At 39.7% G+C, this 22,932-nt stretch overlaps 2 protein-coding genes across 9 annotated transcripts in view; one reads left to right on the top strand and one right to left on the bottom strand.

Moving 5' to 3' along the window:
• The window catches only part of BLNK (B cell linker), a 108,368-nt gene extending 103,833 nt beyond the window's left edge, over positions 1-4,535 (top strand). For 3 of the 5 annotated variants that reach the window (XM_074590277.1, XM_074590276.1, XM_074590279.1), the window contains 3 exons: positions 1,235-1,318; positions 2,309-2,464; positions 3,770-4,528. In XM_074590277.1, coding sequence (XP_074446378.1) covers positions 1,235-1,318; positions 2,309-2,464; positions 3,770-3,889 — 360 coding nt within the window. In that variant the 3' untranslated portion in view covers positions 3,890-4,528. Of the gene's footprint in view, positions 1-1,234; positions 1,319-2,308; positions 2,465-3,769 lie in introns of all 5 variants that reach the window. The other 2 variants (XM_074590275.1, XM_074590278.1) reach the window with 1 other exon arrangement.
• A 4,954-nt stretch (positions 4,536-9,489) lies between these two features.
• On the bottom strand, positions 9,490-20,314 carry ZNF518A (zinc finger protein 518A). 4 transcript variants are annotated; one of them, XM_074590271.1, is made up of 3 exons: positions 20,066-20,314; positions 17,858-17,981; positions 9,490-15,365 (listed from the first exon to the last, which is right to left on the bottom strand). In XM_074590271.1, exon 3 carries the CDS (start codon positions 15,245-15,247, stop codon positions 10,601-10,603), a length of 4,647 nt encoding a protein of 1,548 aa, XP_074446372.1. In that variant the 5' UTR covers positions 15,248-15,365; positions 17,858-17,981; positions 20,066-20,314; the 3' UTR covers positions 9,490-10,600. The 4 variants fall into 4 exon arrangements, with proteins under 4 accessions (XP_074446372.1, XP_074446373.1, XP_074446371.1 ...); XM_074590272.1 differs by lacking the exon at positions 20,066-20,314 and adding an exon at positions 19,242-19,743; XM_074590270.1 differs by lacking the exon at positions 17,858-17,981 and having other exon boundaries at positions 20,066-20,311.
• Between the last annotated feature and the right edge of the window lie 2,618 nt (positions 20,315-22,932).

Genomic DNA, 22,932 nt, shown 5'->3' with positions numbered 1-22,932 from the left:
CTGAACTCCACTCCTGTTCCCAAATGTGCACTCGAAGCTGCGTCTCTTACTACCCAGTTTTCTACCGCTTTTTCTCTTGCTCAAATTGTAATTTCAGACCACTCGTTCCCAACTGCCATCACCTCCTCCCATCTTTTTATCTTTGTGCATCCTTTGCTATGAGAGCTTTTATCTTCTAAAACAGAATCTACCCATCTTTAGGGTGCCAGTCTTTCTACCTTGTATCTTTGGGTCTGCACCTATGCCCCCACCCACAAAGTGCTTTGTCACATGTTTTCCACCAGAAGAACAGGTTAAGTTCAGTTACTGTTCAGAACGCTGCCAAGCATTTAACAGAATGGAGACGAGAAGGATGATCTTGGTGAGGTGTTCACAGGGGATAACATACAGAAATGAGGCACCCGAGAGATACATTATGAAATATAAGCTGCTCTTGTATGCTGTCACAGAGGTAATCCTTCTCCACAGTAAACATGGTTTTATGGCTTTTAGATAATGGCACTGTTTCAAACGTAAGGATGTATTCAGGCTCAATCCAACACAGAACCAGAACTGAATCCCTATCTCATGTCTCAGGTGAAAGCACTGGGGGCTGAAGTGCTGTATTAGTAGAGAAAAGACATTAATTATGCCTCTGTTTTGTAGGGCTCCATCCATTTGTCCTTAGTTAATAACAATCAAAAGAGCAAAAGGAGCACGTATCTAATCTCCATGCTGTCCAGATGAAGGCAACCATGATCACGTTCACAACTAGCATTAAGTATATGCTAAACTTCATTCCCAAAGCTTAGATGCCTACCAAATCTGGCACATCATTGGCTAGCCCACAGCTGACAAGCATTTAAATTGTTAATGGTCAATTTATTCCTTAACACTTCCTGGACACCCTTTTCAAATTCGACTAGAATAGCTTCCTACTTTAAAAATACCAAACTATCCTTCAGTTGAACTTAACTACTTTCCTCAGGGCATCTTTCTCTCTTCTGTCACATATCAGCCTTCTATCACACATCTGTGACCACTGTTTTGACATGCTAGTTTTTCTTTGTCCTACCTCTGTCCAACAAAAACAGCAAGCTCCTGGCAAAGAATTTTCTAAATCCTGTGTTTTCAAAGTATTCTGCATTTGAGTTCTTCACAGCTGTCATTCTTTACTAGTAACTCCCCTACAGGCCATATTCTTTCTTATTATAATTATTACTTTACAGGTGAAACGCTGTTTCTCTCTTTCTAGGATGCTGGTGTTCATAGTAAAGCATGGTATGCTGCTACCTGTGATAGGAAAACGGCAGAAGATGCATTGTACCGATCAAATAAGGTAGGTCACCTTTAAAGAATGTCTATTTTATGAAAAAAACTTCAAATAAAAGAATCAGAAGACAACTAGAAGTATTCTAAGAACATTAGTTGTATTCTGAACAGGTTAAGAATACTGTGCCAATGCAAATACTGTCAAACATGATGTTATTGTGGTGAAACTAAGACAAAGTTGCATTAGTGTAACTCAATGACTGGTACACTGCAAAGAAAGCTATTGCAGACTAGAAAGCTGAGGAAGATCCGATAACTCGTGTGCATCCATTAAAATGGTAGGTAAAGCCCCATGACTTCTAAATGATCTCCACCAATGGCTCATAAAAAACAGCTACTCTTTGGAAAGGCTGATGCTGCTATGCATTTTGAAATAGCAACACTATGCATTTAGGTTTTTGGAGAATTTGAATTCTCTCAACTATTCGGTGTACAAAACCTAGTGTCACAGAAGGGAACAGTAACATGTAGAGTTGTATCCTCAGCAGGTACAGTTCCACTTCTGCCCAACTCCACAAAGCAGGATCAATGGGCAGAGCACTGGGGATATCACCAGTGTAGGCTACTGCTAGCTAGTGAGCGCTGGGCTACCATGTCAGTAGCTGTAGCTGCTCGTCTTCATCAGAGTGCTTTTTACAGCTCTGGAGAAACAGTATCTCCCCCTCTCACTGCTTTCTTGCCTACCTACTGCCACTGATAGTAATATCATTTCCTAATAATCTGTGGACCCCAAGAGACTGCTGCCACTGCGTGTTTATTTCTTCTTTCTTGCTCTGGTTGAGAGAGAACAGGCAGAAGCAAAGGTGACTCTTAAATGATGCTTTTGTGAGCTACTGTTAGACAGCAGGAATACATCCTACTTTTCATCTCCTCCTGTACAGTTTTTCTAATGGGAGAAAAGGGTTTAATGCTAATACAGATTAAAATATTAAGCTAAAACCACGCTAACTTCTTGGAAAAAACAAGCTGAATACACTTACTACTTTTCTTTCTTTAGGATGGATCTTTTCTAATACGAAAGAGTTCTGGACAGGATTCACGGCAACCATACACGCTAGTTGTGTTTTACAACAGAAGAGTATACAATATTCCTATACGATTTATTGAATCAACAAGACAATATGCGCTGGGCAGAGAAAAAAGTGGTGAAGAGGTGAGATGATCTGGTTTTTGGTTTTTTTTCTAACAGTTTTCAGTTAATACTTTTCATAAGCAAGGCTTAGGATATATTGCACTATGACCAAAAGGATTCTTCATGTACCAAGACAAAAGTAACCCTGTATAACAACTGATCTATCAAGCTAGAGAAACCAGTGTAACATCAGCTCCTGCGTACTGTCAGTAATTCAAACCACAGATCAAGTTAAAAACACACTCATAGAACTGTTTTGAAAAGTTATCAGGATCAAAGCTGCAGCTGCTAGATAAATTCTCCAGCTGTTCACAGTCCTATAATCACTATCTACTTAAGACTCTACTTAAGTTTCTTGGAAAATAGTAAAGGAAGAACAGCTACACTAAAAAAAAAAAAAAACCAAACAAAAAAAACCCCACCTCTATCAAAAATGAGTGTAACAGTACTTTTAATCCTATGTAAACATAAAGAAAATGTTAAACTCCAGCTCTAGAGTGCAAAAATCACTGGTTGGCTATTATGCCACACAGATAATTACTCTGACAGCAAAATAGAAACTCAGAACCCAAATGCCAATAAAACCTGCTTGTTATCGCTGCACAGAGTAGGCTTTTCAGGGATATGAAAGTAGGCTTGCCTTAGCCTAATTGTCTGCCACCCAGGCAAGGGATTTGAGGTTACAGAATAAATAATAGCCTGGAGCTCATCTGGCCTTCAACAACGGGTCAAAAATGACCTCAGGAGTGAAAAGAGAAAGATAGTCCAAAAATTGTATTTTACCAAAGACCAAAAGGAAAAGCAACAGACCTAGCAGATTCTGGGTATTAATTTACAGTGACAAACATTAAAATTGCATAACTAAAACAGGCTTCATTGATGGCTGACTGTACCATATTACTCCTGGAGATTGCCTTCCCTCTAACCGAGGTAGCTGAACCACAGATGAAGCAGCTTCCAAGCTGCCAGTCTGCAGCCTGGTATGTATTAAGGTAAACTGAAAGCGGTGTCAGTTTAATATGCCATGTGGCAATGTCTATGGTTCAGTTTGTGCGGGTGGCAATCACAAATGGAAAGGAGCATGAGATGAGACAGCTAGTGGCCATAGTATCTTCCATTGTCCAAATTTAATCTCTTTATGACTAGAATCAGGACTAAGAGCAGGATCACCGCTCTTACTAAAAGGCAGAGCATCTCACTTGGTAACAGTCATAGCTCTACTCTCTTTAATGCTGGCAGAAGAGAAAAAGATGATGCAGTGATTACTGTCAATATTAGAGCACCAAAGGAAGCCAGCACTAATTAATTCCTCTTTTCTCTATCCAGCGTTTTGACAGTGTTGCTGAAATAGTAGAGAATCATCAGCGCACCTCCCTGGTTCTAATCGACAGCCAAAACAACACAAAAGACTCAACAAAACTGAAACACATTGTAAGAGTTTCTTAATCAAACCGACCTCCTAAAATGAAGACTTATTTTAATCATTTCTGTCAACATCCCAAAACATGTGGATCGGGTATTAAAAGAAGAAAATCCAAAATGATGGAAAATACTTTTTTTTTTAAGAGCATCTACTGAATAGTAAGAGATGCAGTTCATAAAGTTCAACCTCATGTCACTTTTACCGGAAAAGCACTCATATTTAACAGGAGAAGCCAAAGCAGATCTACTTTCATCTGTGATTTTCATCTGTGACAACACAGGTATTCAAAGTTGTGTGAAGAACAACTGCATACCACAGCCTGGTCCTTCGACTGCTATTTAAGATTTCCTGTAGGACATTTTCACTTTAAAAATGACAATACCCACAGTGATCTGCTCTTTCCATTTGTTACATTTACCACAGATCACTGCTTTCAGCAATTTCTTTGTAAAGTGCACAGTCCCAGAAGCTAGAGCAACTCGACTTAATGTACTGCTGTGTACGAGCTGGAAATAGGACTGTACTTCATGTGATCAGTGGCAATAGCGCTGTCTGAATGTTTTAGATTAATGGACATGTGTTGTCCTCTTCCTTGGCTTTACTCTGTTTCATTAATATTTTTGTTTGTATTTTCAAATGTGCAAATAAAGTTAAATATATTGTAAAGTCAATGGTGTATGGAAGCATTGCTGGATCATGTTTCATTGCATCCTTCCAGCAAGAAAGCATCACTTCACTGTCCTTGAAGTTTTAATGTATATATTTGTATGTGCTCCTTCACAAGTTCCATTGTTATGAAAACTATTGCTATTTACAGCTTTAGCACATGTATTTGCCTACTGTTGGTGACGCAAGCACATGGCATCACTGGTAAACCAACTACCCACTCAGTTCTTGCAGAATTATTGTTTACAGATACACACACAAAAAAGAAACTTTTTTTTTCACCAAGTCTGTTCTATCATAGCGGCTTACATATTGTATTGTTGCGAACAAAGTAATTTCCACAAAGATTAAAGTGGTGAAAATTAAACTGATGAATGTGTAAACTGCACCAATGGAAAAACTTTTAGGAACGGTTGTTAATTAGTTCTAGAGGCGTTTGATTTCACTGGACCTGAAAATTCATCCATCTTAAAGGCATTTTCAAAAACTGACACTCTGTACACACCTGCTTTCTTCTTTTTGTTTCAGATTAGGCAGCGTTCTCTAGGATTATCTACGAGGTATTTATGGCAAGATTGAGCCAAGACTTGCAGTTTCAGCAAGTCACTTAGAGCTGTGTTGTGACTTGTATTCTGCAACTACATTGTGGTTTTGATCAATTACTTTTACAAGTAATGCACCTGTCTTCTAGAAAGTACTGCACCTACTTTTCATGGCTACCTACCATACTATGTCTCAGTTGCTTCCCTCTGCAACACAGATAATAGCCTAGACGCAAAGCAAATGAGACACTGGCAAGTAAGAACCAATATATACAGACATTACACAAGCCTGCTCATGACAGACTATTCACAGTACTACATAAATGCTATGTTTAGTATATTGTTCAGTTGGTATTAATTAGTATTATACTAATATTGCACTTAGTATAATGTTTAGAATGTAAGTCAAGGCCTCAAAATTAACAAAACTAGCCTCTGCAAGCTTAATTTACTCCTCCTCTATGTCTATTCTGATATTATTTAGTTACGTGAAGCATCACTTTACAAGGTTACCACTTCAGGGAATACTCACAATGGAAAACACTCTGTGGAAAAAGCGGCCATTCGATATTTAGCTTCTTTGCAGTCATGTAGACTCCTTGCCTTATTCACTGATGTACTGCACAGTATTTAAACTCTGTTCTTAACACAACTCCGTTTCTTGTTAACTTTTATATGTTGCTCCTCACAACTGTGTCTACGTTCTTCAAACATTTCTTTCTGAGTTAAAGTATTGTATCACCATCGTTCTAGAACTGGAGACGAAAAGGCATAAAAAAAGTGAAACTGAAGTGTAACTATAGGCTTCCATGTCAAAGACTAAGATTCACTTTTTTAAAGTAATTAGCAAGCCTTTTCATATTCGAAGCACTGTTGCCCCTGCCTCTCAGCTCCAAGTGCTCAGCATTACATACTACTTTGTGGCTGATCTACAAACAAATATGTTCTAGATAAACATATAACTACTTTCATTCCCAAACCCTTCTTTTTTTTTTTTTAGCCATGTTCTACATCATTACAGGGGTACCTTAACCGTTTCAACAACAAAATGAGGCATGGATTCCATAGGCAACACCACCTTCCACAAAATAATCCATTCATCCTGAGATAAGAACACACTGGGCACAAAATAAGGCTCGGGGCAGGAGGAATCTAACTACAAACAAACACACCAGTATGTGATCACCTATTTTACTGTACTGACAGTTTTATACAGAAAGCAGACTGGTTACTCTGCTTTCCATACCCAAGCTAGATCTTCTATAGCTTGGGCAGATTGTGGTGTAGGTGTATTTTGAAACACTATTTTAGCTGGAGAAGAGAAAGGTTTGAGCAAGGGAAAACACAAGCTGCATTTTGCATGGATGTAAAATAAACTGGCACTCAGGATGGAGCATGCCATGTTAAAAATCCCAACACTATTGATTCAGCAGCCAATATGGAATCTAGGAAATAGTAACTTGGTGCCATCCTATATCTGAAACTTTATCTTGCAACTGTTGCAGTGCCACCAGCTGCCACTAGTTAATGGTGTCAGGTGTTTCCACCAGGTAGCAGGTATGTCACGTCTGACCTCTGACAGACATAGCAACACACCTCTCCCCCCATATTTCTTTGATATTGTTAGCTAATTTCTCTTCCATATAATTTTCATTAAATTAATAGCGGGGGGGGGGGAACCAACAAAGGAAAACCTAAAACTAGAACTAAAAAAATTGGCTTTAAACTGAAGTAATTTTTTGGTCTGAGAACTCAGGGCAAATTATCATATTTACTAATGTACAAAGGAGCGGAAGTGTTATCTGCCTACCTGATACAGAAAGGACAGTACGAGGCCTGCAAATCATTCCTGACAATGTTGTTCCATGAAAGGAGTAAGAACTTGCAGTCTCAAAAATCCCAAGTGTTCAGACATGCAAGTTACAAAACTACATTCCTCCTTCAATCTAAACCACCAGCAGCAGGCAGGGATTCTTAGGAGCTGTTGTAAAAAAAAAAGGTCTCACATGACAACAGCCCTGGAACAAATACTGAACACAAGTTTTTTGTTAAAACATTGGAATTACTAAGCAAAGGAAACCGTGACTTACCGATGAATACACATCTTGCAAAGAATACAGAACGGGATAGATTTTAGGCCTCTTTTAGGCCACTCTACACAAACACATGAATGCTGTACAAATAAGGCTTAGGCCAAGTATGTATTTACAAAACATTTTCTCAGAGGAAAAACACTTGTCAACCCTGCACTTGCACCTATTTCTGTATGTCCCAAAACACTAGAACCAAGTTAAGGTTTTCTTATCTTGCTACATGTGCAATGTTACAAGCTGTCTTAAAATATTATGGTTCCAAAGTCAAGCCTCAAAATCAAGACACTTTTCAAATCAGGTTACCTGTGCAACCTTAATTTGTCACATCAGATATATCCATTACAATACAAGCATTAAATATATGATCGTTTACTATTTTTCCATGTAGATTCATATATTTCACTTGGTTCACATGATAGTTCAGGGATAAATCATAGCTGTGTAACCAAAGACTGCTGTTTGTAGGGTATTTGTAAGATACCTTTCCCATTTACTGAAAATGCTGAGAAATGCGCAAACATTGCAGGAATTAGCCAGTAAAAAGGTAGCCTCATATTGCTAAAGCAGTTGACCATTTCATTGAAGAACTGTATATTGTCCCTGTACTATCCACTGTGATGCTGGTCAGATTGTTTAAGCCAGACTTTCTCCTGATGATGATTAATTGTGATCTTAATTTCCTGGAAGTCTCACTTGAGATTCCTTGAAATCTGATTTGCAGAAGTGCCAACCTCTTAGGATCTCAAACAAAGTATTATGGAAATGCGAAAAGCTCGTAAGAAAAAAACAATTATATATCCATAACAGTACTTGAGCAATATGAGCTAAATAATACAAGGACATAATTAAGGGTGGGGAAATAAAATACTAAATCACTGCTCAAGAGGGAGCAACAATTCTCTGCACTGAATGAGATGGATGTCTATGGATAAAGTGACACATGACAATGAATTAAGATTGTATAAAGCAACCTTATTTCAACATTTTCTAGCTTTACAATGTTCTTTTTCACAGTATTGTTTAAGGTTACCCAATTCATAGGAAAAGAAGCTGGAGGGAAAAAAATTCCAATGACAGTTGTCACTCTCATGACTCATTGATATAGAGAAACCCTAACTCTACAGCGCAACTTCCACCTCAATGCTGTCAACGAAAATTGGTCATCCTTGGTGAAGTTGCACTGAGTAGGTTTTAGCAACAAACTCCACAGATACTTCTGCCAAAGAAGGCAATGGCAATGTCCAGAATTCAGGGGTTCAATTTCTGGGTTTATCAGCAAGCTGAGGCAGCCAATAGCTCCTTCCAGTGAAAAAAGCTTAAAACGGTTTTGTCCTTCCCTAATGCTGTTTCTCCAGTGTGTCAATGGCGCCACACAGTTTGGTGGTGTCGGCAAACTTGCTGAGGGTGCACTCAATCCCACTATCCATGAATCTGACAAAGGCGTTTAACAGCACCAGTCCCAATACTGACCCCTGAGAAACGCCACTCATCACCGGTCTCCTCTTTCTAACGCAGTTCGTCACCACTACGTTAGTCTTCTTCAGAAGTTCCTAGCCAAATCCATGTCAGAGCTCAAGCCCATTGTGCAGCACAAAATGATCTGATTTTGATACACGCACCAACTGTAGATTAATTCACCCGAACTATGCTGCCTTGACTGTCTCAGGTACTTCAGTTGACTCGCATACAAAACTCACTAGCTACACACATAACTCACTAGCTACAAGGCTAGTGTGCATCTTCCTGACACATAAGAAAAGACCCCACATATAGCTACTGAAGTAGTTTTTTTAAAAATAATTTTCATTATAACACTTTTTAAAACACAACCTAAGTCGAATTGTGTTACCAGAATCCCTGTAACATCCATAAAAGACTTCTAATTGTTTCACTGGTAGCAAGTCAATCTTCACTTTCACCTTATGAAAACAGTCAGAGAGAACTACCCCTGGGCTTGCATACAATCTAAAACCTCAGAGATTTAAATGCCCCAGTCGTCTCCAAGTCCAGTATTCAATTTTGACAGTTTTTCCATCAATACTTAGGGAAGGACAAAGCCTCTAAACATAATTACTGTAGATAATAAGGACCTTCATTTGTATACTCTCAGTCACTATCGATAAGGTCTTTTGTTTACAGACTTTCACATAAACATTAAGAAATGTAAGGCATATTCTCCCTTCATTGTTATCCCAAAAAAATTTAAGTAGGAAGCAAGCAGGCTCCTAGGAACACTACCCAGTAAAATGAAGGAGGAATAACTTAAGCCTTGGTTTTGCCAAACCCCTGGTGCCCTAAAAGGACGTTCATCTGAATAAACAATAGTAGAAAATACTATTTATTGATTATGGGGACAAATTACATCCACCTGGAATAAAACTACAATGCAGCTACAGGCCTGAAATGGTGCTTTGCACTTCACCATATCCTGGCCTTACTACAGGGTTTGTGGCAGACATAGTATAAAACAAAATAGAAATATTTCCTATAAATGCTCACAGTCATATTCTGTAAACACAAGTTATAGCAAATTTAATAGTGACAGAGTCAATACAGATTAGGAATGTTCACCATTCTTAAACACCATATACATTATGAATATATATACTGTATATTTTCCACTGATTCCATTCTCAGGCTCACCGTATTAACACAATCGTAACATGTTTTATTAATTTATATGAAAAATACTTCACTAAGAAAGTAGACAAACTGCACAGAAATAGTACAAGTGTCATGTGCATAGCAATATAGCTTAAAGCATTCACATATGGCTTTGTTTAAATGAAACTATTGGGGAAATGGCCCTATATGGACCTATCGTTACACAGTTGACATAATGTAAACTGCTTCACATCTTTTAGGCACTTGCTAACAATAGTGTTCAATCCCTGAAAAACAAAATCAAGAGCTAACAAGTGAAAATAACAAAAATCCCAGGATAACAGCTGTCTGTAGTTGAAAAAATTTTAAAAATTGGTTTTAGTAGTGCATGCACAGAACTGAAAAATAGGGAGGGGGATAATTTCTGTGCAAGAATTATACCAAATAACTGAAAAATATAAAAATATTTACATGTTTAGGTTTTTTTTAAATATGTACAGAACAAAAGCCCTGAAGACTCCTTCTATAGAATAAAAATATAGGACATGATAGTAGTAACAAAAAATAATATATATTTTTGTGGAATTGTATTTGCAGTTAGTTACAAGTTATCTAAACCACAAAGCTCCTTGATCTATCTCAAAGCTCGATGGCAATAGAGAATCTGCTCTTCCTTTTAAAATACAAGCACTTTGCATCATTTTTAAACACTTCAGTTACAATACTGAAATACAAAACAAAATGACTTGTGTATCCCAATTCAATTGATTCTCTTTTTAAAAAGCTGTAATGTATGATACTGAAGTTTTATTTTCTTAACTGGTCATCATTACGTTAATGAATTCCAATCTCGAGTAGCCTCCATCAGGTGCCTCTGTCCATGTCCTACCCAATTATCCTGATTGTCAAATATTCTACCGCAAAACCAGCAGCTAAACTTAGCTTTCAAGGTATTATCAGAGGTAGTTTTCACAATCTGATAATTGTTTTTGCTAGTCTTTTTCAGTGTCAATTTTAAGACAAATCTTTCTTTTACAGGGCTAATCGGTTTTATTGTCCTGTGCCTTTTCTGAGAAAAATCATCAGTAGTTACATCCAAAGGATTGCAAAAGGCTGGCTGCAGAAGCGCTTCAATAGTTCTTTTTGACAATGAAACCTTAAGAACATGTCCCTTAAATTTAGCAATGGTTTTCATTACATTTACAACTTCTGGAACATCTGCATCAGGATGGTTAAGCACAACAACTGGCTGATTTCTCCGGGGGCATTTTACAAGCTGTTTAGAGTTAAAAGGAAGTAATTTCAAAGTCCTCACAGTTTCTTTTGATGCCCTTGGTTTGTAAGGGCCACCTGATTCACTAACAACTTCAGCTTGATTCTTTTCCTTACACTTTCTGTGCAACATTACTTTCTTTCTTGGAGGTTCTGGGCAATTATCCTTACTTTTCCGTTTGAAATTCTTGTTTCTTTGCACACCCACAGTTTCTGAACTTTTAGACACAGTTCGTTTTAAACGAGGTTTTACTTTTGCTGTTCTGTTTCGGGTGCTCCACGTGGACTTCTGACTACCAAAGTTATTCCTGTTGTTAGCAGTTATTACTTGTGTACTCTCCATAGAACCTTTTTGCAACTGTGTCCCTGCAGACTTAGTAGAATAAACAGGTTCTACAGGAGGAACACAACATGCTGGATTAGAGCTTGCCAAAGAGGCATTTGCTGGCGTTAACCTACCTGGTAAGATTAAGGCATCATTAGAAGTAAGACGAGTTTGTTTCTGTGCTAGTGCAGGAGTAAGGGACTGCAAATTATCCAAGTGTAGTGAGGGCACTGAGTTGCTTACTGACTGAGTGGTATCAGCCAGTGTATCTGAAGTCTTAATTTTCAGCAAAAGCTTTTGTTGCATGGCTCCAGTTTTCTTTGGTTGACAATTCTGATAATGAGCGTTATCCTGAAAAACACTATGTTTATGAACTACAGGCTTGTTTGGTGTCATACATTTCAGAAAAACTGCCTGCTGTCCATCAGGCAAAAGTGCATAAACGTGTTGTTTCTGTTTAATTTCCTGTTGATTTACTGACTCCAAGGAACCAAAGACAGCATCCTGATGCTCTGATAACATCTTCACAGAAGAAATTCCTTTCACAGATGTCTCCGATGAGTTTGCAATTACAAAAGATCCTTTGAATGGCATGCTATTCGATGAGTCATTTGCTGTACTACATGCTCTCCTATTGCAGGAACTTCTTACACTTCGGAAACTGTCATTTTTCCCCTCCACTTTTGAAGCTGGTATGGTTATTTTACCATATTCCCTGGATGCAACCTGCCCTAAAACCTGAGAACTATCACTAGGGACATTTGCAACTGTTCCAATTGCCCCGCTAAAAGTCAATATCATTCCAGGTCCTTTATTTAAAACAAAAGATGTTGGTACACCTTTAGTTACATGCCCATCTGACAAACTGGTTGATGGAAGAGATTTTCCTGAAACCACCTGTAGTCCGGGCTGGTTAGCGAGGTGCAAAGGAACAAAAAATCCCGATGAAGGGGACTGAACTAAAAGGGGTTTCTTCTGTTCCTGAAGAACTGGCGAAAAGCTGCTAGGATTCTGGGTTGCAGATAGTATTTTGTCTTTTACTAACTGCTGTGTTACGATTGCATCTGTATGAGTTTTTAGCAACGTACCAACACCTGGAGTTCTGGATAATTTATCCATTCGCTGTGAATCAAATGACGTTCTGGGCGTCTGTCTTTCTCTCCCACAATGCGTACCTTCATTTATGCCACATCTTGCATTCAACTCTCGCTTGTATAAATGAAAGTCTACATTAGTAGGAGGCCTCTGAAAACCACATGCAGTTGCTGAGTTTTTTAAATGTGTAAAGGCTTTATTCCCTGGCTCATGACCAGAAAGCAGCTTGTCACAATGAAGTTTTACACAGTTATTTGACTTGCTGTGGGATTCTTGCTGAGTAGTTGCTTTCACTTTTAACACATCCTGCAGTAACTGGTTTATTTCAGGAGATAAATAATTAGCTGCCTGTTCACTCTGCAACGAGAAAACAGATGTGATTTTAGGCATTAAGACCGAGTTAACACAATCAGATCCATTTTCTTGAAATTTCTCAGCTACGTTCTCAAAGCCTTGATGTATGTTAGCGTCCAAATACTGCTGGCCATTATGGTGGTCCTCCATAAAACACTTGCTGTCAACAATACATTTAGATTGGCTTTTAGAAGACACAGAGTTATTCCTAGTGTTTATCCGTCCGTAAGTTTTATTAACATTTAATTGGGCTGGTGCGACTTTCTCTGGTTTTAGGCTTTTCATCAACTCTGAATATGAAGATGCAGATTCATTTCTACTGTTTTGAAAAGAAACTGTTTTGCTAGATATAAATTCTTTGTATCTGTCATCTGTTGACATCCACATGCTACATGGATTATCTGAAGTGTCCATTTTGGAATAGTTGTGAAAAGACAGCAACCCTTCATTAGAAGAATCCACTGAAGTTGAGTAATAGAGATTATTAGTTCCACTACTACTATTCAGGCCACCATTTTGTATTTTCATTTCAGGAAAGAAGGGCATTTTCATAGGGTCATAGTGAAATGTATTTGTAATAGTGGGCGGTAATACCTGAGGATGACTTGGAGGACTATAGCTTCCCCACGAGATATTACTTCTAGTTCCAACTTTTGTCACCTCATCACATGGAGGTACAACTGAGCTCAGCTTCATTGGCAAATAATTCAAACTTTTTCCTACAGCTACATTAGAAGGTGCTACAGTTTGAGAAACACTCCTCCCATACAATAAGGAGTTATTTTGTTTTTCCACTTTTGTTTTTCCTGAATAAGGAGAGGAACAAGAAAATGGAGGGGAGGTTAATGGGTGAAGAGAATTGTTCTTTAAGGTTGACTGATCAGTTATATGTGGCATAGCACCTGAAGATAAGCCACAGGGATCAGCAGTCTGCAGCAAAGGCGTTGTAGAACCATCTGTAATAGGATCAGCTTTCTGACCCAACAAATGTGAGTTTTGCTTACTTGTAGGTAATAACTTTATAACAATATGTTGTTTTCCATCTACCATTTTAAATCCCATAAATTTAGCACTGTAATTTGCTGGAACCGATATTTTGTTGTTTTTGACCATCAACACCGTTGGCCCATGAACAGCATTTTTCAATAATCCCAAGCCATAACTTGTTCCATCATCTGCTTTACTGTATTGTGCAGCAGTAGCAGAGCGCATTCCACCCGTGACATTATGCTTTTCTGTACATAGAATTTGATCTTTTTCTTCATTTGTTTCCACATCTCTCATACACTCGTTCAGGTCCTCTGATTTTGTTTGAATTTTATTCATACTTCTCAGCACTTGCCCATTTTTTTCTCCAGTTTTGTCACTTCCACTGCTTATTTTTTTCCGTCTCCAGAGTGCTTTTTTCGATGCTCCCATTTTATATCTTTTTAACACAAGCTTCAGTGCCGCTGGAGTCTTCCCTATTCTTTTTTCACATTTATCCTTTTCCAGTTTTTCTTTTGCATATAAGTGGTCTCTATGCAAAGCTATGAAGTGGTTTAAAAGATAATCTTTCCGTGATGTCCTGTAACTGCAATATTGACAACCAAATGGAAACATACTGGTATGAACAAGAAGATGTTTTTGGAACTCCTCTTTTGTAAAGCTTACGTGATGGCATTTTACACATTTATATGGAATTTCATTATGTCTGTGAATGTGCTGAACAAATGTGCCCACATCCTGGGTAGAAAACCCACATTTTTCACACTGGAAGTGACCATTTACACAATGCTTTGATGTGAAGTGTTTTGTCAAATCCAACAAAGTGTACATATGCTCATCATTACAGAGCTCACATTTTACTAAAGTGCTACGATGGGTGCGTCTATGCTGTTTAAATGACTGAAAGTCATTAGCTGAGAAGTTACACATCTCACAAGGATACAAAGGCAACTCGCCATAGTGTAACAGCTGAAAATGTTTCTGTAGATCATTTGGGCTGTACCTAATGTTATCCTTGCACTTCGTACAAGTGAAATTCAGTATCTTTGCTGTAGTTTTCAACCCTTCTTCAAATTGCACTTCTGGTTTATTTTGCGAGTGGCTTCCCTCTGAACAATTGGGATCGCTTCCGTTTATTTTCTCTAGACTTAAGGACTTCCTTGCAGTTTGCTGTTTACACTGAAAGAGTTTTCTAAATCTATCGACTTCATGTTTCATTAATACTTCATTTGGAATGTTCACCTTGGGTAAATCAATTTTCACATTTTTTAGTTTGTAAGAGAGACTGACATCTAAAATTGCTGGTTGAGTCATCATACTTAACGGATCATTCACCAGTGCTTTTTCCAAAGTAGCATCTGTAGAAAAATTCTTCGCAGCATTGTGTTTTAACAAATTAATTTGCTTTTTATCAGGAAAAAACTGTTCCTTTTCAGATGGCATGATTTTAGGTTTTCCTTTTCTTTAAGTGAATTCTTGAGACTAGTCTTACTTCCTGCAGCAAACAGGACTGCTGCGACGAATTATTCTCAAGGTTCTAGAACTTTCTCATTTTATTCTCCTGAAAACAGAAAACAAACAAAGCAAATATTACATTTAGAACTAATGCAATTAGAACGCTCATTACAATTAATACATTATTGTTACTAAATTAATTTATTAATAAGTTAATAAATACATGCCAGTCTTGAAAGTTGTTGATTTTTACAACAGCATTTGAAATAGAAAAGGAAGAGGAAAAAAATGAGACATTACACTAATTTTGTTTGTTTGTGTTAGGGGTTTTTGTTTGTTTGTTGTTGTTGGGGGGGTGTCTTTCCACAAAATATACATAAATTTTGAAAAATAAGCTTTAAAGGACAACATCTACTGAAAGATGAAAACATTGAAATTCCATGCCATCAAATTTGGATTTTCTCCCACCAGGCCAGTCTGTAAGTATGAAAAATCCCAAGAGCTGCTTTTTTAAAATTAAGCTAGCATTTATTACTTATTCAGGATTTCAAGCAAATATTAACACAGTACCTCCACCGTGACACAGATCACCAACTGAAACCAGGTGAAGTACTAAGAACAACTCAAATTCAGCAGGAGTGTTTGGTTTTTTTTACTCAAGTCTGTTACTCTCTTAGTAGCTAACTATTGTGCTTAAACATAAAAGGAAACAAAATAAAAAAATGACAACAGATCTGCTTCACTAATGGAGACATTACCTTTACCAACACCAAAAAACCCACCACACTCATCTACAAAGTATTTTTCGCATGGCGACCTTCAGTATAATTCAAGTCTGACGTAGTCAACGGATAAAAGTTAACTTTGGTTTCTCACTGTGTGTTCCTGGGTATAAGTTAATCTTTTCAGAACAAGAGCCACAACTGACAACAGTATTCCTCTATGGATTAAGAGGCTCAAATAGGTATGGTCAGCATCATTGCCTCGCTAGATTTAATGTCAGTGTTCCCATAACTGGCTGCACTGACAATTTATAGCAGCTCAAGTCTATGCTCAAACAACACTCCCATGTGTCAACATAAAATCAGCAGAAATGCAATAGCAGTGAAAATCATTTGGATTTTGAAAAGTGAAACTGGAAAGGAAGAACTGTTTCTTCACTAATATATAATATTTTTACTAAAAACTTTTTCTATAGCAGAAGTCATAGCATCACTTTCTTCTTCACTAGCAAAGTGTTGGCTGAAATCTGATCAGCAGCTCGCTCTCCACTATTCCCCTGCCCACCCTGAAGCAACGCAGCCGTGGAACTCATTAGATCATCCTATTTATTCACATTCAAACTGAAAGAACGATCACATCCTCTCCCTCATTGTGATGAAGTGCAAGAGCTGCTTCTAGAGCTCCAGGCCATCATAAGCATCACCACTAAGGTCTTCCAAATATTTTTCCATAGTCCTGTGAGAAGGAAGTATCTAGCATTAAATATGTAAATACCTGACAAAGAAAATGGATACTGAAAATTTTTCAAGGCTGTGTTCGTGTATCACATAGCAAGAAAAGAAAAAACACTTTTAAGCATATGCTTTATTCACTCCTTTGGAAAAGATATTAGTATTCCCGCACAATTCTTGAAAATAATACAAAAAATTGACATTTTATACAGACTCCAATATCAAATAAATTCAATTAATTGTGTTCTTCAGCTATGACACCAGCAAGATTTCAATTATACATCTGACATTCAAAAAAACAAAAAAACCCACAAACCACAGACACATACACATGCACACCCTCCTTAGCAGCCTTCCCAACTAAAACACTTCAGGTACAGGATTTTTTTTGTGTGTGGGGGGTTTTTTTTTGGTTTTTTTTTTTTTGTCTTTTTTAAACTCAATGATACATTTCCCATCTTCCACACAGGAGATTAATACATGGGATACTACTCTAATTTGAGCCCTCAGAAGAGAACAATTCATCTACATTACACTCCATCTTCACCAAAAGAGTACTGGATTGTAATGCTTTCTCTTGTAAACAGTAAGCTTGAACAGGAGCAAGCTGAACTCAGCATAAAGAGTAAGTAACTAAAAATGACTTGGACTTAACTGCTGAAGATGCTTTTTAATGCACAGATGCAACACATGAAGATTACAGGTTGCATGATGCAATACAGCATCCTGATGGCAGCTGCTGATCATTCAGATTAAAATGTTATACTGTCAAATACTGAAACCTGAAATGTGTGCAATTAACAGTATAAAAAACAGAAGTGGGTGCAATATGCTACAGAAAACAAGCCTCAGGCTTTTAACATGGGGCCAGTGTGGCCCTCAATTTGGCAACACTTCACTGACTGGATAAAACATCTATGTTTGGCAAAGTGTTTCAGTTGTGTATATTCAAACCTGATTTCAGACCTCCTTTAACTAATTAACCACACAAATTACAATTTAACATTGTTATTAGTGGGTAGCATGCAACTATAGACAAGCACCTGCAGCCTGATAAATAAAAATATGTACTAGAAACAACCAACTAGTAAAAAAAAAATCCCAGGGATCTTTAAATGTACATTACCAAAGAAGTCAGACTTACACATTAAGTAAAGACTTGACTTCAATTCTTCAATAGCCTTTTTAACATTTTTCCACACACATAGAAGACGTAAATATGTAAGACTCAGAAAAGGCCACAGTCAGGAGGAATAATGAAAAAAGGTCTGGAAACAAAAGGAGAGATATTTTAAAAGGTGCAAATACAAGCATAACTGAAAGAATAAGCTGAAAAGCACAAATCCTTCACAATTTTACATTACTTGCATTTTTAATACATTGAAGACAGAAAAACTGTAAATACATACCATGTTCTCTCTCCAAAAGCACCAAACACAATACAAATTCTAAATTAACGAGTGGTATTAAAAATCACTAGCAAATTCCTCCTAACAAGGCCTATTTTAACCTTAGCTTTGCCACTGCTTCTCAGGCATTCATAACTGATAAGTATAAACATACAATAACTTAAAAACAAGACAGAAAGAAGTAACTGGTACCTTAGTCCATCAAACTTTAACTTGAACCCAAAAAAAATTTAAGTAAAAACTGTAACTAATTCTATAGCAAACACCTAATTATAATTTTCTAGAAAGTTTTGCAAAAGTTGGGAGGCATGGGGGTGGAATATTATATTCACAATACTTGAAACAAATAGGTAGATTATAAAGCAGATAGAATGAATGCAAACCCTGAAAATACATAAACATGTGTCAAAGTTAACCCTCATGGAAAAAAAATAAAAACAAAAAAACCCACCAACACTAAGCACAAGCATAAGTAACCACTTGAGGCTCTAAGCCTCAATTTTCTTCCCTCAGAAATGCTCCGATATGTCAGTATTTTGCTTAAAAAAAGTACACATGGAGAAAAAAAGTTTTAGCTATATACTTTAACCTAGTGAGAAATGACAGATAGGAGTAAGACACTCCTAAGATAGGGACCTTTTACAGTTTTTCCATTTAAAACAACAAAAAAAATAAATTCCAAATACATTTCCAGGCAGGTAGTATTTTCAAGATCACTGTAAAAATCGTATATGTTCATTTAAATTTTGCTAAAACAACCTGTTATGCTAAAGTTACTTTCCATACTTGGTCCCATCCTACATGTGTCTGCAAATTCAGAGCCTTCAGCTCTACAAAGATCCGGACACATGCAGGAACTCACAGAACTAGATCTTCAGGAACCCATGGAGTTAGAGCTTCTGGTGGTCAGATACAACCTGATACAGCAAAACGCTGCTTTTGTCCAAAAATAAAAAAAACAAAACCCCAAAAAACCCCAAAACAACACTTTATAAAAGAAAAATAAATTACCAAATCGTTCTCAAAGCTAACAGAGACACCCCACGCCACACAGAAAACTTGCCCTTTAGGAAAAGAGCAGCTCAAGGCTCCGGTGACACACGGCCACCGCCAACGTACCTGCAGACGGCCACTTTCTCAGCCCCCCTCTTGTGATGTTGGGGGACACCCCACGCCGTGCCCCCGCTGGGGGCTCCCGGCCCCGCCGTTAACGGGCAGCAGCGCCACCGGGCGCTGCCGGGGCTTGCCGCGGGGCAGGGCCAGGGCGCGGGCTGTCCCCTCGTCCCCGGGGCAAGCAGGCAGGGAAGGGTAGGGACACAACACGAGGCGATGCGTGACGCCGGTCCGGCGGGGGTCGGGGAGCCCTCGGGGCTGGCACCGCCTCAGGGCCGCGCCGCGGGCTCCACCCGACCCGCAGCGGCAGCGCCGGGCGCTCTCCGAAATTGGGGTGGGGGCGGGTGGGGACGCTCCCCCTCCCCACCTCTTCCTTGGTAGCCACCCGGCTCCTCGGGCGGCCCCAGCGGGCAGCGCTGCCCCCGCCCCGCCGGGCCGCCCGCCGCGGGGCGCCTACACGGCCCTGGGGGGCTCGGCGCTGCCCGCGACGCCTCGCCTGGCCCCGCGCAGTCCGGCGGAGGGATACGTCGCCACCGGAGCCCCCGGCACCGGCCATGAGGCATTCCCGCCCGCTGCCCGCCGCGGCCGGGCGCTGCCCACCGTCCCCGGCCATCCTGCTGCAGCCCCGACCGCCCCGCGAACTTCCCGCGACCACAGGGGGCGGGGGGCGCTGGACTATTTAACGGCTCAGCCCTACCACGGGGCGGCTTCCTGCCCCTCCGCATCTCGCACCTCCTGCCAGCTCCGAACCGCCGCGGTCCGCGCCGGGCCTCTCTCTCCTGCACCCCGCGGGCCCCCCCTTCTCCGCCCGGCGCCCCTCGCGGAGTTACCTCTCCATGCTCCATAGCCCGGCCAGTCGCTGTTGGCGGCCATAACAGTTTCCATCCGGGGACTGTGGGGCTCCGATCCCGGCGGTAGGGGCGGCCGCGGCGGAGGGATACGCGTTCACCTGAGGAGACGGACGGTGGCCGACGAGGCCCAGGGCGGGGGAGTGCTCGGGCTGGGGGAGGCGGCGGCTCCGACAGCCCCCGCTGCTTTCCTCCTCCTCCTCCTCCTCCTCCTCCTCCTCCTCCTCCGATGTGGCCGCAGGGCCAGGGGCGGGAGGTAAGCACAGTGCCGGGCCGCCCAGCAGGGGTGGGGGTGAGGCCTGCCCCCACCCCTTCCCCGGGGCCGCCGCGGCCTGGCGCCGGCCGAAGGCCTACGGCCGGGCGGCCCTGGTGGGCCTTGGCCACATGGCGCGGCCGTGGGTACAGCCCGGCCGCACCCCATCGATACCTGTCAGTGCCGCATTGTGCTTCCCTCCGCCCGAAGGTGTGTGCGGTCCAACGGCCGTTAATGGCTCTGGGCAGGGAGAGCTGATGCCCCACCATAAAACAGCCATAAAGAAAGGTCCCTGCCTAGCATGTTTGTGGTCCAGCCTAGACAAAGACCTACTGAGCTGCGTAGATGGAATATATAGGGGGTATCTGTAGAAGATGGCAGCAGTGAAAGCACTGAGAACGTTCTATGTGGATTAGATGAGTTGATGCGTTTTCATATGCCCAAAATAACAGAAAGCTGCAAATCACTACGAAATGTTCGCCTTGTTAGAGACACAATATCATTGCTGCTTAGAAGAGACGTTAACTGCTCTTGTTAGTAGTAGCCTGCTTTAAACATTTGTGCTAAGTTTCAATGCACACGAAAGATCACCAAAAGTAAGATGACCAACGAGTGTGAAGGCAGATGTGAAATAGGAAATTCAGGTGAAGTGTGGCCAAAAAGTGACAAGCAACCATGGCAGAAATAGGCTGTAAAGATGAATTGTGAGTGACGAGGTCACTGAAAAGGAAAGCCTCTCTCCACTTACGAAATAGCATTCAAAAATCAAAAGGAAAGAGGAGAAAGACTTAGGTTCCCAAAGGAAAAAGCTTAAACCAACTCATGAGCAATTTAACTGAGCAATTCAGCTAAAGTTTTCTCCAGAAATCCTGTCACATCTTACTAGTTGCAACAAAGTTTAAGAAATACACTTCTTACTCATGATTAAATTTGAGAACAAGGAGGAATGTTGCTGTCTTTGAGTAATAAAGATACATTTAACATAAACATATTTTTAATTACTCTTTCAAACTGACATCGCTCATGTCCCTTGTGTTCTGGACTGTAAAAGAAAATCAATAGAAGCCATTTTGGGGTGGGGTTTTTTGGCCCTAAAGAATATTTTCAGGATTAGAATTCTATTATTGATGGTTCAACTACGCCCAAAAGAAACAATCTGTGCCAAACGCAAGCAGAGAAATATAGTGGTGATTTGCGTGGAAATCTTCACCTTCTGGCCTCTAATTCATTACATTTTTTCTAAATGGTCAGAAATGGAGTTTGCAAATGTGTGCCCATAGTGTTTTGAAGGATCTGAAAACTAACTACAACTGAAGAAAACAAATGAGAAACAGCATAGTTCTGGCTGCAGACCTAAGGTCAGAAAAGATAACGGAAAAGAATTATCCATGAAAGTTGTCAGTCTAACATGCAGCTACAGTATCAAATTTGTGTTAGAATGCTAGTATTCCTAATCTGAAATTAAAATCTACATCATATTGTCAACTGTTCATCCCAACAAATTCACATATAAAAATAGAAACAAATATTTTATCTGTAGTGTATCACTTCATAATTCAAATTTAGAACACATGTGGATGTCAAGCACAAGAGAGAAAAAGAAAATCTGTGAGATAACACCAATAAGGGAAACAAAGAAGAAAAGCTAACATCTGATTTATCATACACATTGAGATTCTTTGCAGCACAGGAGGAATCAAAAAAGATAACATCAAAACACATGCTTGTTTTATAAATTTATATTGGGATTAAGATTTGTATAGGAATATATGGAGAAAAGAAAGGTGACAATCTGATGAAAAACGACAAAATGGCAAAACCCACCAAAAAGATTGACATACATATAATACCTTCTCCCCAAATTAATGAAAGAACTTTTTAGTCACGAGAATCGGCATCTGCAAAAATGCTCCCCAAAATTTCTAAGTTATGTTCTATGACCTTCCCATTTTGCAGAAGTACTGGGAACCCCTTATAAACCATGACATGAGCAGCTGCCACAAGGATCTTTTTGAATCTACGTGCTCACCACTGAAGAGATGAGCAATGAATACAGCAACTGCCATCCTACCACGCTCAGAGTAGAAACTAAACCCAAGTGAGACCAAAGTCTCTTAAAGTGTTTCAGAAGCGAGCGCACAGCACTCGACAGCCCACACGTTTTCTGAGTATCCTGGTACTGGCAGTTGAACGTCCAGTGGCACCAGGCATGAATTGTGACGAAGTGCATGAAAGCAAACTTAGATATTTTTAAGTACTTTTATGTTATCCTTAGAATATGATTTCTTTGAAGTAACATCAGGTGCTTTCCTATTTCAAGGATCAATGAATGCTGCATGAGGACTAGAATATCTTCATATTCTTTTTCCTGAAGACAGAGATCACACATGATGCATCTGGATAGGCATGATACATACACATCACTGTTAAATTCCCCCACTCTTAAAAAGCAGGGACTGAATCCACATAGTACTCCACTCCTTCATTCTTCTTCAGAAGATAAATTTAATTTGGTCCACTTGTGAGATCCTGTGAAAAAGATGTTCAACTGTGAGACAGTCTATGTTCTGTGAAGCACGAAATATCCCACAGCAGT

The sequence above is a fragment of the Larus michahellis genome, chromosome 6 (assembly GCF_964199755.1).
Source record: "Larus michahellis chromosome 6, bLarMic1.1, whole genome shotgun sequence".
Lineage (NCBI taxonomy): Eukaryota > Metazoa > Chordata > Aves > Charadriiformes > Laridae > Larus > Larus michahellis.
Note: the sequence above shows the minus strand (reverse complement) of the source record. Positions and strands in the feature narration are given on the sequence as shown.

Coding starts and splice junctions, on each gene's coding strand:
- ZNF518A (XM_074590271.1), bottom strand. CDS start 15,247: ATGCCATCTGAAAAGGAACAGTTTTTTCCTGATAAAAAGCAAATTAAT.